Source organism: Mesoplodon densirostris, chromosome 3 (genome assembly GCF_025265405.1).
Source record: "Mesoplodon densirostris isolate mMesDen1 chromosome 3, mMesDen1 primary haplotype, whole genome shotgun sequence".
In the NCBI taxonomy this organism is placed as follows: Eukaryota; Metazoa; Chordata; class Mammalia; order Artiodactyla; family Ziphiidae; genus Mesoplodon; species Mesoplodon densirostris.
The window spans coordinates 48,777,344-48,792,886 of NC_082663.1; the positions used below are offsets into that span (position 1 = coordinate 48,777,344).

The window sequence follows — 15,543 nt, forward strand, 5'->3', positions numbered from 1 at the left end:
ATTGGGTTTTTGATTTTGAAAATACTCCACATTGATAATGGGAATATTCTGCATTTTTTGGTTCATACAGGGCTAATCAAAGTCAAGAACATTTTAATGAAATGAGGAATAATTTAGAGATGCTTATTTAATACTCTTATATTGAGTCAATTAAGAAAAAAACATATAAACTTGGTTTTGACTTAATGATAAAATTTGAAAACAAGCATCATATTATGAGTCATTTAATCCAATAGGACAACTTGAAGCTCTGGCCAGCTCTTATACCCAGCTTCCCAAGCTACTGAAAATTACCATGAACATTAATAATGATGTGAAAAGGGAGTCTGGTTTATATAAATGCAAGTCAATACAAATAGGGAAAGGGCAATTTATTGTGATGGATGTGTTCACTGAATGTAAAAAGCAAATTATTGAAAATAGAGTGAAAGAGAGAAACCTATAAATATCCAGGCTCCCTGGAGTAGAAGGGGATTAACCACATGGAAATTAAAGAAAAGCTAAAGGAGAACACTGAGTTCACATGTGGAGAAAATATTAAAAGCATCTCACTGCAGGCAACAAGATTAAGGCAATGCATTTGCAGAGCAAGTTCTAACATTCATTAAATGTTATGAAATGGAACAGTATAGACCCAGAGGCATGGAATATCAGGCTGTTGATGGAAAAATAGAAATGGGCAAATAAAAAGGATCACTCATGTAAATAAAGCACAAGGAAGGTTCATCAACACCAACGATTTTTTGCAACCTTTGGAAATGCATTGGTACAAATGAACACTGGCATGCCCTGTGAACTGAGAAAGAGAAGCCATGGCATAGCAGCAACCTAAAAAAGATTCAAAGATTAATTCCCAAAAGCACTGGAATCTGCATCTACTGGGCTGGAATAGGAAGAGGAAGCTACCTTGGAGATGTTATTTGAGAGATGCCATAAAACTTATCACATAAAATAATTCCCCTGCCCACTCTGCCACATTCATGAAATCTCCTTATTGCTCATGCCTTCAGATAAGGCCATTTAAGACACTCTGTTAAAATACTAATATTATCTGGACAATGTAGAATTACTTCTAGCTGCCACTAGAGCCTTATTTCATGCTGGTTCCGCTGAGGAAATGCCTTCTGCCCTGCCTTCCTTACTGGCGGGCACATTCTTCAGGACTCAGCTTAAATATCAGCTGCCGTGTGATACTTTCCATACCCCTCCAACTGCCCTGGAAAAACTGCCTTTCTCTCCTCTGTGCCCCTTGCACTCTACCGGGCTCTGTGGCACTGAGGTCATCATCTAGAGTTACATGTAGGCAAGTTCATCTTCCTCACTGGGTTAAGGTCCCTTCAGAGTTGGAGCCATCTTTCTTCCTCCATTGTTGCCCAGCCTAAGGCCTGGCATATTAAGGCTCTAAAAAAAATGACTAAGTCAAAGAGCTCTAACTATTTGGATAGCTAACCAGTCTTCATAAAGAAATGTAGTACAGCCTGGATAAGTTATGCTGAGGGCAAAGGTCAGCATCATAGTGGTGACCCTGAAGTGAGAGGGCAGTACCATGCAGGCACTAGGCTGTTTCACCAACTCCTAAAAGGTGTTTCATACAAAACCGATGCTCAATAAGCATATGAGCACAGCTGAGGATGAAAAGAAAAGGACCCCAATAAGAAAGAAGAGGCACAGATGGAGGATATGAGGAACCAAAAATAAGCCCCCTCTTTTATAGATTTGCTTGGATCCAGCCCACATACCTTGCCTGACAGTGATAGGATTTCACAGTGACAGTGTGGTAAAATGGAAAAGTACCAGATCATCAAAGAAGACCAGAGTTAAGGTTTTGCATTTGTAACTGGGTACCACTCTGAACCTCAGTTTCCTCATCTGCACCTGTTTGCTCACTGGGATTTGAAAGGATTTAGTCAGAAAATACAAGTGAAACCACTGTATAAAGTGCTCATGGAATGAAAAGTATTATTTGTTTTGGTCTAACCAATAAGACAAGGTAGTGAAAAGCCACCTGCTAGTGACAATAAACATATGTAAGGAGACTGAAGGTTGGCTCCAGCAATTTAGTTGGCACAATGCCTACCAAAATTTCTTGAGTATTTTCCCAACAACTTTGATGAAATAGGTATAGACATATAATACACAAATATTGACACTAATGAAGGAAAACTTTCATTAGCTATTGTGGATTAAACCAACTGGCATAATAATATAAACATAGGCAGATGGCAATTCAAGTTAAGTTAGGCACATTATGATAAGCCTAAGGATGAGGATAACATTTCTCAGAAAAAAGCATTTCATGATGCATTAGCATTGACTTTAAATCCACCCTGATCAGCTTTATCCTATTTGATACAGAACTGAGCTTGCCGATATGAGAAGCTGTTCCACTCAGAAGAAAAAGAGAAGAGATGTAGATACGAAAATAAGCACAAGGCAATAAACCATTTTCCACATTTTCCAAGTGTGGGAAATGGTTTTTTAAAAAAAATCACAAAACACTAGAAATGGAAGCGACCTTATAAATTGTTACTGAGTCCAAGCTCATACTGCTCACCACATTACAGGCCAATAAACCAAGGGACAAGTTGTTGGGGGCAAGGAATAGTGACTTTATTTGGAAAGCCATCAGACTGAGAAGATAGTGGACTCATGTCCCAAAGAACCATCTTGCCTGAGTTAGAATTCAGGCTTCTTTTATACTAAAAGGGGAGGGAGTCAAGTCAAACATTTCCTGGTTCAGGCCAGCCTCCGAAGGGGATGTGTTAATTTCTTTCTTCCCGCATTCATTCACAGGTGGGCCTGGTGTTTCCTGTGAGCTAAACAAAGGTATTTTAGCTTAATGCTTTATTACCTGGGAGGCAGTGTTCCCAGAGATGGGCTAGTATGTATAGTTTAAGCTTATAGGAAACATCCCTTTAATGATTAACTTATAATAGAATACAAAGTTTCTTCCCTATTACAAAATCACCTAATCCAAAGACCGTCATCTCTACCCATAGGATCAGTTTCACTAACATGAGTCATTCAACATTTTTTTTTTTTTGGTTATCAAATACTTAGTTGTAGGACCTGCACACTCCACTGGCTCCTCCACTCTCAGCAACTGATATCTTCCTGTCCCTGGAAGACACTGGAGTTTGTGACCTCCGAAATGTAATCCCTTCCCTTCACTGAGGAGCAAACCCAAGCCCAGAAAGGTTGTGACTTGCTCAAGGCCACTTGCCGAACTGTTTACTGGTAGTGCAAGAACTTAAAATCCAAATATTCTCATTTCTAACCAGTACTGGTGTTACAAATTCTAGCAGGAAGGACCCTTGGGTAATAATTTAGTTGGAAAGAAGGGACTAAGCATCTTGCTTAATGACATTTGTTTCAGGTGAGGGAAATGAAAGCCTCCCCAAGCTATCCTGTGCCATCACTGCTGTTGCCAACACACTGATTAACTCAGTAACCTCTAAGATGTTTTCTGGGCTATGCTTATTTGGCTGCTTATAGTATGTTGACATCAACAACTCCAAAGGCATTAATGAAAACAGAGGTTTTAGCCCAGCTCTCCATCTCTGAATTTATTATGAAGAGCTTGGTTTAGAGATCAAAAGATTAGCTCAATCCCAGTAATGAGAGTAAAACAAGATTTATTTTAAGGAAAGAGGACAGGCACAGTTATCCCCACACTGCAGAAGGCAGTTAAGACAAGCGACGGACATGCACAAAATTATCCTACCTCTGTGGGTTTTCTCAACCTCAATTTTGCAGGCAATTTTTTTTTTACTTTAAAGTCTAATAATCTGTCATTTATCCCAAATTATCTGCTGCTGCATTTTTACCATTTATAGCTCACTTTTGGAGAGTATTTAGCAAGCCTTCTGAACAGAAGCCTTCTGAAGCTTTGGGGGTAAATATGGTAATAGAGGAGCCAAAAGGAGGAGCTTTTGGAGAGTATTTAGCAAGCCTAAATAGAGGAGCTTTTGGAGAGTATTTAGCAAGCCTTCTGAACAGAAGCCTTCTGAAGCTTTGGGGGTAAATATGGTAATAGAGGAGCCAAAATATTAGCCACAGATACTTTTGTTGCAATAGAGATGACTGATTTTTAAGTTTCTTCTTCCCATGATTAGTGGCTTACTAATTATACAAAATATACTTGACTTTTAAATAAAATCCTCAGTTTTTCCTTTTGGTACAATAATTACCAACACAAGACTGACCCCTACTGGGAATATCTGTCCTTGTTACATGGATCATGACTTGGGAAAAGTGAAACAGCCTAAACTGGACACTTCTAGGGCCTTAATAGATTATTGAATTCAATTCTCTGTGAAAAGGTAAGAGGGAGAACTTTTTGAAATCAAAACTTTTTGAAATCAAAATCGTCTTTAAGCAGTAATTGTGTCTAATTATACTTGGTATTTTAATAGTAGAAAGTATTAAGAAATTTATAAATGATGTCAGTATATGGTTTTTTATTAGTAAATGTTAATTAAATGTTAATTTGTCAGTAAATGTTACTTATTGCTTCAGATAATTATTAAGAGTTCAAACACTGAAGGAATATTACCCAATCAGACTTGACCACCCTGCACATTCTTTAGAAAAGTCTTAAAATCTTTTCTAAGTAACAAAAAGCTTTTAAAAGATTGGAGTCTTTTAGGCCAAACTTGCATATGGACAAAAACCCAGGTTTAATAAATTATGCAGAATCAGTAAGCAAGAAGGCTGATTTCATTATATATTTTCCTCTGTGCCTCATATTATGGTCTGTTTTCAGATCTCATGTGAAGTAGTTTTCAGTCACGTGATTCTAATCTTCAAAACAGCTTTCCATGGTTTGACTTAGTTGGTTTTTTTCTTAATAACTGAGTCAATACACCTGATTCTAAAACATACATCCATAAATAAAGATATCAGTTAACTAGAGATAAACTGGACTCATGGGCTCTCAGAAAGTCAGAGATTGCATTTTATCCCAGCCTAACTATTTTTAGCAATAAACTGCTCTGTTATCATGGTAAGTTATCACTGTTGCCAAGATCCTTCAAAAGGTCACAAGTTCTTAGTGGAAACAGTTAAGCAAAAGGCCTCTTTATTCCCATGTTGGATTAGCCTTACAACTGATCAAAATAAAACTACTTCAATTTAAAAAATCAATTACAGTTTACTTATTTCTTATGAAAATAATCTTTAGTCCTTTTTTTTTTTTTTTTATTAAGTAAGTCTTTGTTTTACTAGACTACTCAAGAAGACCACCATGTTATTACCATCAGAGAGATGCTGGCAGTAATATGTAAAACTTGCGGGGGCTGGGAAAGCGAGGAATAACTTCCGTTACATTCTCTACAAGAGGCTCAGAATGCTATGAGCGTTCTCAGTTCTGGCCAGGGGCCCCAAAAGAGATATTATAAAGTGAGGAGACCTAGAGACCTAGCCAAATACATATATTATTTTTTATTTCGAAATAGGCACAGTTTATGGAAAATATATTCTAGGTCCTTGAAGCAAACAATTCATATAATAGTTCTCCAAGATGGAATTTACAAAAACTGTAAAGATTTTTAACTAAATCTTAAATTCACTAGAAATGATGGAACTTTTGTAGCAACACAAACATGCACTAAATAGCTGAAAGTGACATTTTTTATTAGGCTAGCACCCTTTTATACCATTATTCTTCCCATTTTATTTCCTCAAATTGAAAGTTTGAGCATTAAGGTTAAACAGACACTGAAACACAAAAAAGTCCATCAGAAGTTACTCATTACATTGCTAAATTAGTGAATATATCCTCCACTTATTCCAGGCAATGTATTTTTTCTACGAAATTCAATAATAAATGCATTCCCAAGTTGATACAAATAAGCAAATTCTCTGTTTATGAATGTGATACCAGATCCCAAATTTCAAATTACTTGAATACCCAGGAGCAAATAATTTCTCTAAGGCTTGATAATCATAGTTTATATATTATAGTAATTTGTTCATGTGGAAGACCCAATATGCAATGATGTCAAGGTATTACACATTTTTGCAGGTATACAGTGTTAAGAAGAAAGGAAATGCAAGAATGTTTCCAAATGCCATAAAATTAGAATATCCTGTGTCTCATTCTGAAGAGAATACTTCAAATTTAGGCAAATACTATGATGATGGCTAGACACACAGCTGAATTGTCTCTTAATACTGACCTTAGCAGGTAATAACACTTTTACTTTACTCCAGGATTTTAACGTTTGCAGGGTTTTGTTCTTGAGGGTAAAAATAAAGATATAAGTTGATACAGCCATGCCCATTTAGTAAACAGGCATTTTAACTGATTCCTCTTTTAATCATGATAAAAGATTTTTGTGACATTCCAAACAAGGGAATATTTAGTTTCCTCTTCTTGTACATAAACAGTTCACAAACACTGGCTCTTTTAAAGTTATATTTCCTGTAAAAAGGTACAGAAACCCTCTTCTAGAGGTGGGAATCAGAATCAAGCTCCTGGACAACACAAATGTTAAGTCATGACCCATATGTCTATTACACTTGCTAGACCCCAGATATGACTTCCCCGAAGGCAGATGCAGGAACACAAAGATGTGTGAGAGATCAGAGTGATGAATGACTGAATTTCATCACCATGCTCATACATGTGGTATATTCAACCTTAAAAAATTGCTGTATTGCTCTCAGATTTTCTATACGGAACACTCACTTGATAAATTCCTTATCATAGTCTCTCAGAGCAATGATAATCTATAGGATATTTTCTACTCATCATACCTAAAAATAAAAGCAATTACATATAAAAATTAAAAATAGCTTAAAAATCATACCTACAAGTAAAGCAAATACATGATTGCATCCACAGAGCTTCACAGAAATACTTTGTTTTCATCACTGCTGCAAATTTTTTGTGGGAAATGCAATGAAAAAAGCTTCAGCAGATATCTGTAGACAGTGACCAGAAGAAACTGGAAGTGAATTCGGCAAAATGCTAGGTCAAGACAACAATGCAAATCAAAAAGAAATTTGAGATATTAAATTTTAGAAAGTATAGGCTGAAAAATAACATGTGAGCTTATAAGTAAGATCTAAAAAGTGCACATAAAAATATAAAACAGTGCTCATTGGGAGACAATAAGACATCTTAGTGAGGAGCCTGGGCTGTGCAGTTCAGAAAGAGCCGGTTATGACTGCCTATTATGTTGCTACTTACAAGATGGGTAGTCTTGGGGAAGTTACCCAGTCTTAACTGAGTCTCTGTTTCCTGAGCTGTAAATGGATATAAATTCCACAATAGCGGATATAAGCATTTAATAGGAAACCAGACATACCTAAAGGGAAAAGTGCTGAAAAGGAATAAAGACTGAAGAAATTATCCATAATGCAGCACAGAAAGACAAACTATGGAAGCTTAAAACAGAGGATAGAAAAGATCGAAAATAGTTTAATTAGAGATTCAAAAGCAGAGTTGAGATTGTGACAAAGGCAATATTTAAAGTGACAAAAGACTTCAATACTCTTAAGAGGCCCCACAAATCCAAGTAGAATAATTGTTTAAAAAGCACATCATGTAAATTAGATACAGCATCATAAACTGCAGACCACCAAAGACAATGAGAAAATCTGAAAAAGCAGCCTGCCAAAAAAAGATACATTATCTGCAGAGGAATGACAATTAGAGTGGCAGTTGACTTCTCACAGTAACAACAGAAACCAGCTAACAAAGGAATGATAACTACAATGTACTGAAATAAAATAACTATCAACCTAGAATTCTACATGCAGCAGAAATACCTTTAAAGAATGAGGACACATGAAAGAATGCTCAACATCATTAATCATTAGAGAAATGCTAATCAAAACTACAATGAGATATCATCTCACACTGGTCAGAATGGCCATCAACAAAAAATCTAGAAACAATAAATGCTGGAGAGGGTGTGGAGAAAAGGGAACACTCTTGTACTGCTGGTGGGAATGTGAATTGGTACAGCCACTATGGAGAACAGTATGGAGGTTCCTTAAAAAACTACAAATAGAACTACCATATGACCCAGCAATCCCACTACTGGGCATATACCCTGAGAAAACCATAATTCAAAAAGAGTCATGTACCAAAATGTTCATTGCAGCTCTATTTACAATAGCCAGGAGATGGAAACAACCTAAGTGTCCATCATCGGATGATTGGATAAAGAAGATGTGGCACATATATACAATGGAATATTACTCAGCCATAAAAAGAAATGAAATTGAGTTATTTGTAGTGAGGTGGATGGACCTAGAGTCTGTCATACAGAGTGAAGTAAGTCAGAAAGAGAAAGACAAATACCGTATGCTAACACATATATATGGAATCTAAGAAAAAAAAAAGGTCATGAAGAACCTAGGGGTAAGACAGGAATAAAGACACAGACCTACTAGAGAATGGACTTGAGGATATGGGGAGGGGGAAGGGTAAGCTGTGACAAAGTGAGAGAGTGGCATGGACATATATACACTACCAAACGTAAAATAGATAGCTAGTGGGAAGCAGCCGCATAGCACAGGGAGATCAGCTCGGTGCTTTGTGACCACCTAGAAGGGTGGGATAGGGAGGGTGGGAGGGAGGGAGACACAAGAGGGAAGAGATATGGGAACATATGTATATGTGTAACTGATTCACTTTGTTATAAAGCAGAAACTAACACACCATTGTAAAGCAATTATACTCCAATAAAGATGTAAAAAAAAAAAAGAGGGCATTCCATATACTGAATGTACACTTAAAAATGGTTAAAATGGCCAATTTTACGTTATATATATTTTCCCACAACTTTAAAAAATTTTAAATGTCACATACCAAAAACCATTTAATTATGGTGCTAACCACACTTTAAAGGGGTTAATTGTATGGTGTGTGAATTCTATCACGAAAAAAAACCTGTTTTAAAAACGAATAATAGCAAAATAAAATGTTTTCAGACTAACAAAAACCAACAAACCTTTACTAAAGATAAATTCTAAAGAATGTACTTTCAGAAGGAAAAAAAGTAGTAAAGTATGTAGATAAGCCTATTAAACAAAGACTGTACATAATAACACGTTATGAGGCTTTAAAACAACAAAATTAAAATATATTACAACAATAATATCTAATTTGGGAGGGTGTTCTTAGTGCTTTCAACTCCCTGAAGAGTCTGAGGAGGGTTAAAAGGTAATGACTAACTTAACTTTGATAAATTAGTATGCAAGATGTAATTTCTAGGGATCCAATAAGATTAGAAACAGTGTCTAAGTTTCAAATTAGTAGAAGAAAACATGAAATTATTTTTTAACTCCAAACAAAGGCAAGAAAGTGGAGACAAAGTGTTAGAAAATTCAACAAAGATTTATACCAAAATATAAAGTAATTATATTAAATACAATTTGTCTAAATGTTACAATTAAAAACAAAGATTATCAAGTTGGTTTCTTAAAAAAATATTCCAACTGTATACTGTTTATAAGGTACAAAACTAAAATATAAGAATGCACAAAGATTGCAAACAAATGCATCACTGAAGATAAGGAGTGACCTTTCACAATGGTTTAAAAAAAAGCAAAAGAGGGAAGGATGCAGGGATGTAGGGAAGAAAGAAGTATAAACTCTATTGTATCTATTGCTTCATAATAAATCACTCTAGATTAAATGGCTTAAAGCAACAAACATTATCTCATATTTTCTGTGGGTCCAGAATCCAGAAACAGTTTAGCTGAATCTCTCACAGGCTGCAATCAAGATGTCAGCTAAGGCTGCCTTCATCTCAAGGCTCAACTAAGGGAGAATCCACTTCCAACATCACTCACATGGGGACTTCCCTGGTGGTCCAGTGGTTAAGACTCCACGCTTCCACTCCAGGGGGCGCGGGTTGGATCCCTGGTCAGGGAACTAAGAATCCTGCATGCTGCGTGGTGCAGCCAAAAAAAATCAAAACCAAAACAACATCACTCACATGGCTGTTGGCAGGCGTCAGTAGATCCACTTCCAAGATCACTCATACAGCTGTTGGCAGGCTTTCTGTCCTCACTGGCTATTCAGCAGAGATGTCAGTTCCTCGCCTGAGGGGCCTCTCCATAGGGCAGCTCACAAGAGGGAAGCTGGCTTCCCTCAGAGGAAGCCCGGGAGAGAACAAGAGAGAGGGCCAGCAAGATGGAAGCCAGAGTCTTTGTGATCTAATCTCAAAAGTGACATCCCATCCCTTTTGCTATATTCTACTTGTTAAAACTGTGTCATGAGATCCAAGATCACACACTCAAGGAGAGGAGATTACACAAGGGCATAAACACCAAAAGGCAGGGATCACTGGGGACATTTTAGATGCTGTCAACCACAGAAATGAAAAACAAAAAGTGTCATTGTTTGCTTATTATGTGGTGAATGCAGAAAATCCAGAAGAATCACACTAGAGTGAATGGGGACGTCTAGCAAGCTTGTTGGGTACAAAAATCTGGACACAAAAATTAGTTTATACTACATATAAGCAACAAACAGAAAATGGAAATTTAAAAATAACCCCATTGGACTTCCCTGGTGGCACAGTGGTTAAGAATCTGCCTGCCAGTGCAGGGGACAAGGGTTCGAGCCCTGGTCCGGGAAGATCCCACATGCCATGGAGCAACTAAGACCGTGTACCACAACTACTGAGCCTGCGCTCTAGAGCCTGTGAACCACAACTACTGAGCCCACAAGCCACAACTACTGAAGCCTGTGCGCCTAGAGCCCACGCTCTGCAACAAGAGAAGCCACCATAATGAGAAGCCCGCACACTGCAACGAAGACCCAATGAAGCCAAAACTTAAATAAATTTAAAAATATATATATAGAAAAAAATAAATAAATAACCCCATTTACCATAGGAGCAAACAGTTAAATAATAACTGTTGAAGCTAGGGATGGGTACTATTATCTTTACCTTCTCATATATTTGAAAATTTTGGGACTTCCCTGGTGGTCCAGTGGTTAAGACTCCACACTTCCACTGCAAGGGGCACAGGTTCAATCCCTGGTTGGGGAAGTTCCACATGCCACGCAGCACAGCCAAAAAAAAAAAAAGAAAAATTTGATGTTAACTTTTTTTTAAGTATCAAATATCTGGAAACAAATCTAATAAAAGACTTGCAAACGTTTACAGAGAAATTTAAATTTTTTTCTCATTTATTCTAAACAAATGGAGGGATAGAGCATGTTCATGGACTAGAAGACTCAATATCGTAAAGACTGCAATTCTCTCCACATAGAGTTATAAGTTCAATACAATCAAAATCAAAATCTCAACTGTGTGTGTGTGTGTATAGCCTGACAAGCTGATATTAAAATTTGAACAAAAGTGAAAAAAGTCCAAAAAAATGTGGGAAAAGTCTTCAGCCATATTAATAACACAAAGTAAAACCATAATGAGATGCCATTATACATCCACCACACTGACAATTCAAACTGCCAATAGCAAGTTTTGGTGAGGATGGTAAGTAACATGAACTCTTATACACTGCTGATGGGCTGTTAATTGGCACACCCACTTTGAAAAACTGGTTTTATCCACTCCTCCATTTCACATGTAGGTGGTGGTTATGTTTTATGATCTCTCCGTAAGTATGTGATATTAACAATAAAAAAAGTAAACTTAAGGGAAAAAAAAAGAAAACAGTAACATATATTCCCAAAGATAAGCAACAGAAGAGGAGATTCTAGAAAGTAAATTCTACCTCAGGGAACAAATAGAGCAGAAAGTAGATTTATTATTTGCTCTAAACAGAATTCCAAGGTCTAAGAATAAAATACTGAAACACTAGAAATCTCCCATTACTTTCCACACTTGCATGGTAAGGGGTACTCAAACCAATAGGAATACTTATTTCCATCTTTGAAGAGGAAGTCCACTGCAGGAGGCATTCTGCTACGAAAGAACAGAGGGGGGTCTCAAGTGCAAGGAAAATTCAGTCCAAAGAGCAGAGCAAGCCAATTAGTGAGTGCTGCTCTTAGCTTTTTGGGTAATCAGTCTCAAAAGAAGCATTCCAGCTGCTCCATAGTTTAAGTGTACCACTATTTGCAAGAGGGCAAAGCAAAGCAAAAGAAATGGACAAAACACCTCCTAAAGTCTAGTACAAAAGCCCAAAACTCACTTCTTATTTTATCATAGAAATAAATGATTGATGTGAGAACATTAGCTAAGGCGATGACGTTTAGCATCTGAAGATGCTCTCTGACTGACCTAAGTATATATATTCTTTTTTTAAAATTTTATCTATTTATTTTATTTATTTTTGGCTGCGCTGGGTCTTAGTCGCCACATGCGGGATCTTTGTTGAGGCATGTGGGATTTTTCATTGCGGCGTGCGGTCTCTTCATTGTGGTGCACGGGCTTCTCTCTAGTTGTGGCGCACAGGTTCCAGAGTGCGTGGTCTCTGTAGTTGTGGCACGCAGGCTTAGTTTCCCCACGGCATGTGGGATCTTAGTTCCCTGACCAGGGATTGAGCCCACGTCCCCTGCATTGTAAGGCGGATTCTTTACCAATGGACCACCAGGGAACTCCCTGACCTAAATAAATGCCAAAAAAGAAACACCATGTACAGTATTAAAAAGAACAGTATTTATTTACATTCCATTTACTTTCAAAAGGATGAGGAAGCTGGGGAAAATATATTGATACTTATAAAGGAAGTAGTCTCATTTTACTTAACCCATTTGTGTTTTTCATGAAACAACAAAGATTTGACTTAGAATCACAGGGCTAATGAGACCAAAAGAATTTATCCAGTTCAATTTTCCATCTTTAGCCAAGACTGAAATTATACCACTGCAGGCAGATGAAAATCTACTTCACTTACAAGTAAACACCAACTAATACATACATCATAAAAGAACTAGCTTTCATAAAATCTGTCATAGCACCCAACAGATCTGCAACAAAAGACACAGCCATTGTAATAAAGAACGTTAAGAATCTTTGTGCAACAGTGAAAAACAATTTATACAGCAGAAATCACAATTGGCTATTAGGTCAATAGCATCACAGTAACAGTACCCAGTGTCGTTCTTATTCAAACATATACACTATTTTTCAGTCTTGGTTATCACAAAGACATCAGTAACTAGGATGTACACACAAATATTTTATAAACACCATAGGAAACAATAAAAAAATGAAAATACCCTTACATTTTGTAACAAATTAAAAACATTAACTTTACCACTATATATTTGTCTCATTATTTTTAATTGGTTTGTACACTTTAAAAACAGCATTGAGTTTTATAAAAATACTGATAATGGCTCAACATTTTTTGAAGTCAGGAAATCTTTATAATTCAGTAGTCTGTGGTTTATGTGTTTGTTTCTTCCACCACCATAGTCCTCTAACCACCTATTTACTCAAAAACAACAGCAACAACAGAGGTCTTTAACAGCTATCCAAGTATTACATCCGAAAACTTCTAGTTCTTTGAAATGGTTGGAAGGGGTTTTTTAGTGCCCACATCAGCAGCTGTGGTTTTGCTTTAGGTTTTTCAGGAAACAGAAGTGCTTCACTTTCTGGTGTAGGAAATCGTTCTTGGTAGACTTCAGGATAGGACTTTTGAAACTAAAAAAAAAAAAAAAAATCCAAGAAGTGTCAAAAAAACAAATAAAAGTCAATAAAATTGGGCACTGTAATTTTAAAATAAGTTTCTGATGCAATACTTCCCTATTTTTGTTTTGTTTTAGTTTACTGCTTTCCATCAGAAAAGAAAATAAGAAGAAAACAGATCACAAGTTCACTTCAACACAAATCTATTTCTTTTTGTTAAATCATTGGATTGCACTTTCAGTAGATCAGATTCATTTTTAATTTGATCTAATCTTCCAATAAACTCGCTTTAGTCATACTTCTTAAAATTTCTCCCCTGCCAACTATAAACACACCTCCCTTCTAAAATATTCACAAGTCATTCTGACTTATGTTCTACACAGTCAAAGAAAATCTGGCCCAACATTTCCCCATCTCCCTGCTTCTCCAGCTTAGCCCCACCTGCTTCTACCCAAATGGAAGAGAAAACATGCTGGCATACATTACTTTACAAAAAGCTTACAGAGAAGCAATATGTTTTTCCTTTGATCGTCACCACTGAGCTCTTCTCCAAAATTACTCTGAGAAGAACAGGATGGGAATCTAGAACCCTTGTGCTTTGTGTTTAATCTTAGGTGGTATGATCAGAAATCTAGCTATGCAGGATTCAGTCTCTAAAAATAAACACCATTCACTTGCTCTTGAATCAATACTTTAAAAATGATCAAGGTAGGGCTTCCCTGGTGGCGCAGTGGTTGAGAGTCTGCCTGCCGATGCAGGGGACATGGGTTCGTGCCCCGGTCCGGGAAGATCCCACATGCCGCAGAGCAGCTGGGCCCGTGAGCCATGGCAGTTGAGCCTGTGCATCCGGAGCCTGTGCTCCGCAACGGGAGAGGCCACAACAGGGAGAGGCCCGCGAACCACAAAAAAAAAAAAAAGAAAAAAAAAGATCAAGGTAGGACCTGTGTGGAAGGGGAGAGGAAGCACCTCCAAAGGAGGGCCTCTGGAGTGTGGAGTTCCGAGTTTGGAGCCGTGTGGCTGACAGGGTCTTGGTGATCTGGTCGGGTGTCAGGCCTGAGCCTCTGAGGTAGAAAAGCCGAGTTTAGGACATTGGTCCACCAGAGACCTCCCAGCCCCACATGATATCAAATGGCGAAAGCTCTCCCAGAGATTTCCATCTCAATATTAAGACCCAGCTCCACTCAATGAACAGCAAGCTACAGTGCTGGACACCCTATGCCAAACAACTAGCAAGACAGGAACACAACCCCACTCATTAGCAGAGAGGCTGCTTAAAATCATAATAAGGTCACAGACACTGCAAAACACACAACCGGACACAGTCCTGTCCACCAGAAAGACAAGATTCAGCCTCATCCACCAGAACACAGGCACCAGTCCCCTCCACCAGGAAGCCTACACAACCCACTGAACCAACCTTACCCAATGAGAGCAGACACCCAAAACAACAGGAACTAAGAACGTGCAGCCTGCGAAAAGGAGACCCCCAAAACAGTAAGTTACACAAAATGAGAAGAGAGAGAAATACACAGATGCTCCAGATGAAGGATCAAGGTAAAAACCCACCAGAGTAAACAAATGAAGAGGAAATAGGCAGTCTACCTGAAAAAGAATTCAGAGTAATGATAGGAAAGATGATCCAAAATCTTGGAAATAGAATAGAGAAAATACAAGAAATGTTTAAAAAGGACCTAGAAGAACTAAAGAGCAAACAAACAATGATGAACAACACAATAAATGAAATTAAAAATTCTCTAGAGGGAATCAATAGCAGAATAACTGAGGCAGAAGAACAGATAAGTGACTTGGAAGATAAAATAGTGGAAATAACTACTGCAGAGCAGAATAAAGAAAAAAAACTGCAAAGAATTGAGGACAATCTCAGAGACCTCTGGGACAACATTAAACATACCAACATTTGAATTATAGGGGTCCCAGAAGAAGAAGAGAAAAAAAAAAGGGACTGAGAAAATATTTG

The 15,543-nt window shown here is 37.5% G+C and overlaps 1 protein-coding gene across 1 annotated transcript in view; it reads right to left on the bottom strand.

The window, feature by feature from the left end:
* Positions 1–12,595: 12,595 nt before the first annotated feature.
* DEPDC1B (DEP domain containing 1B) overlaps positions 12,596–15,543 on the bottom strand; it is a 105,871-nt gene continuing 102,923 nt past the window's right edge. Inside the window, exon 11 of the mRNA XM_060092917.1 lies at positions 12,596–13,580. Within this exon, the coding sequence (XP_059948900.1) occupies positions 13,419–13,580 (162 nt within the window). The 3' untranslated portion in view covers positions 12,596–13,418. The remainder of the gene's footprint in view (positions 13,581–15,543) is intronic.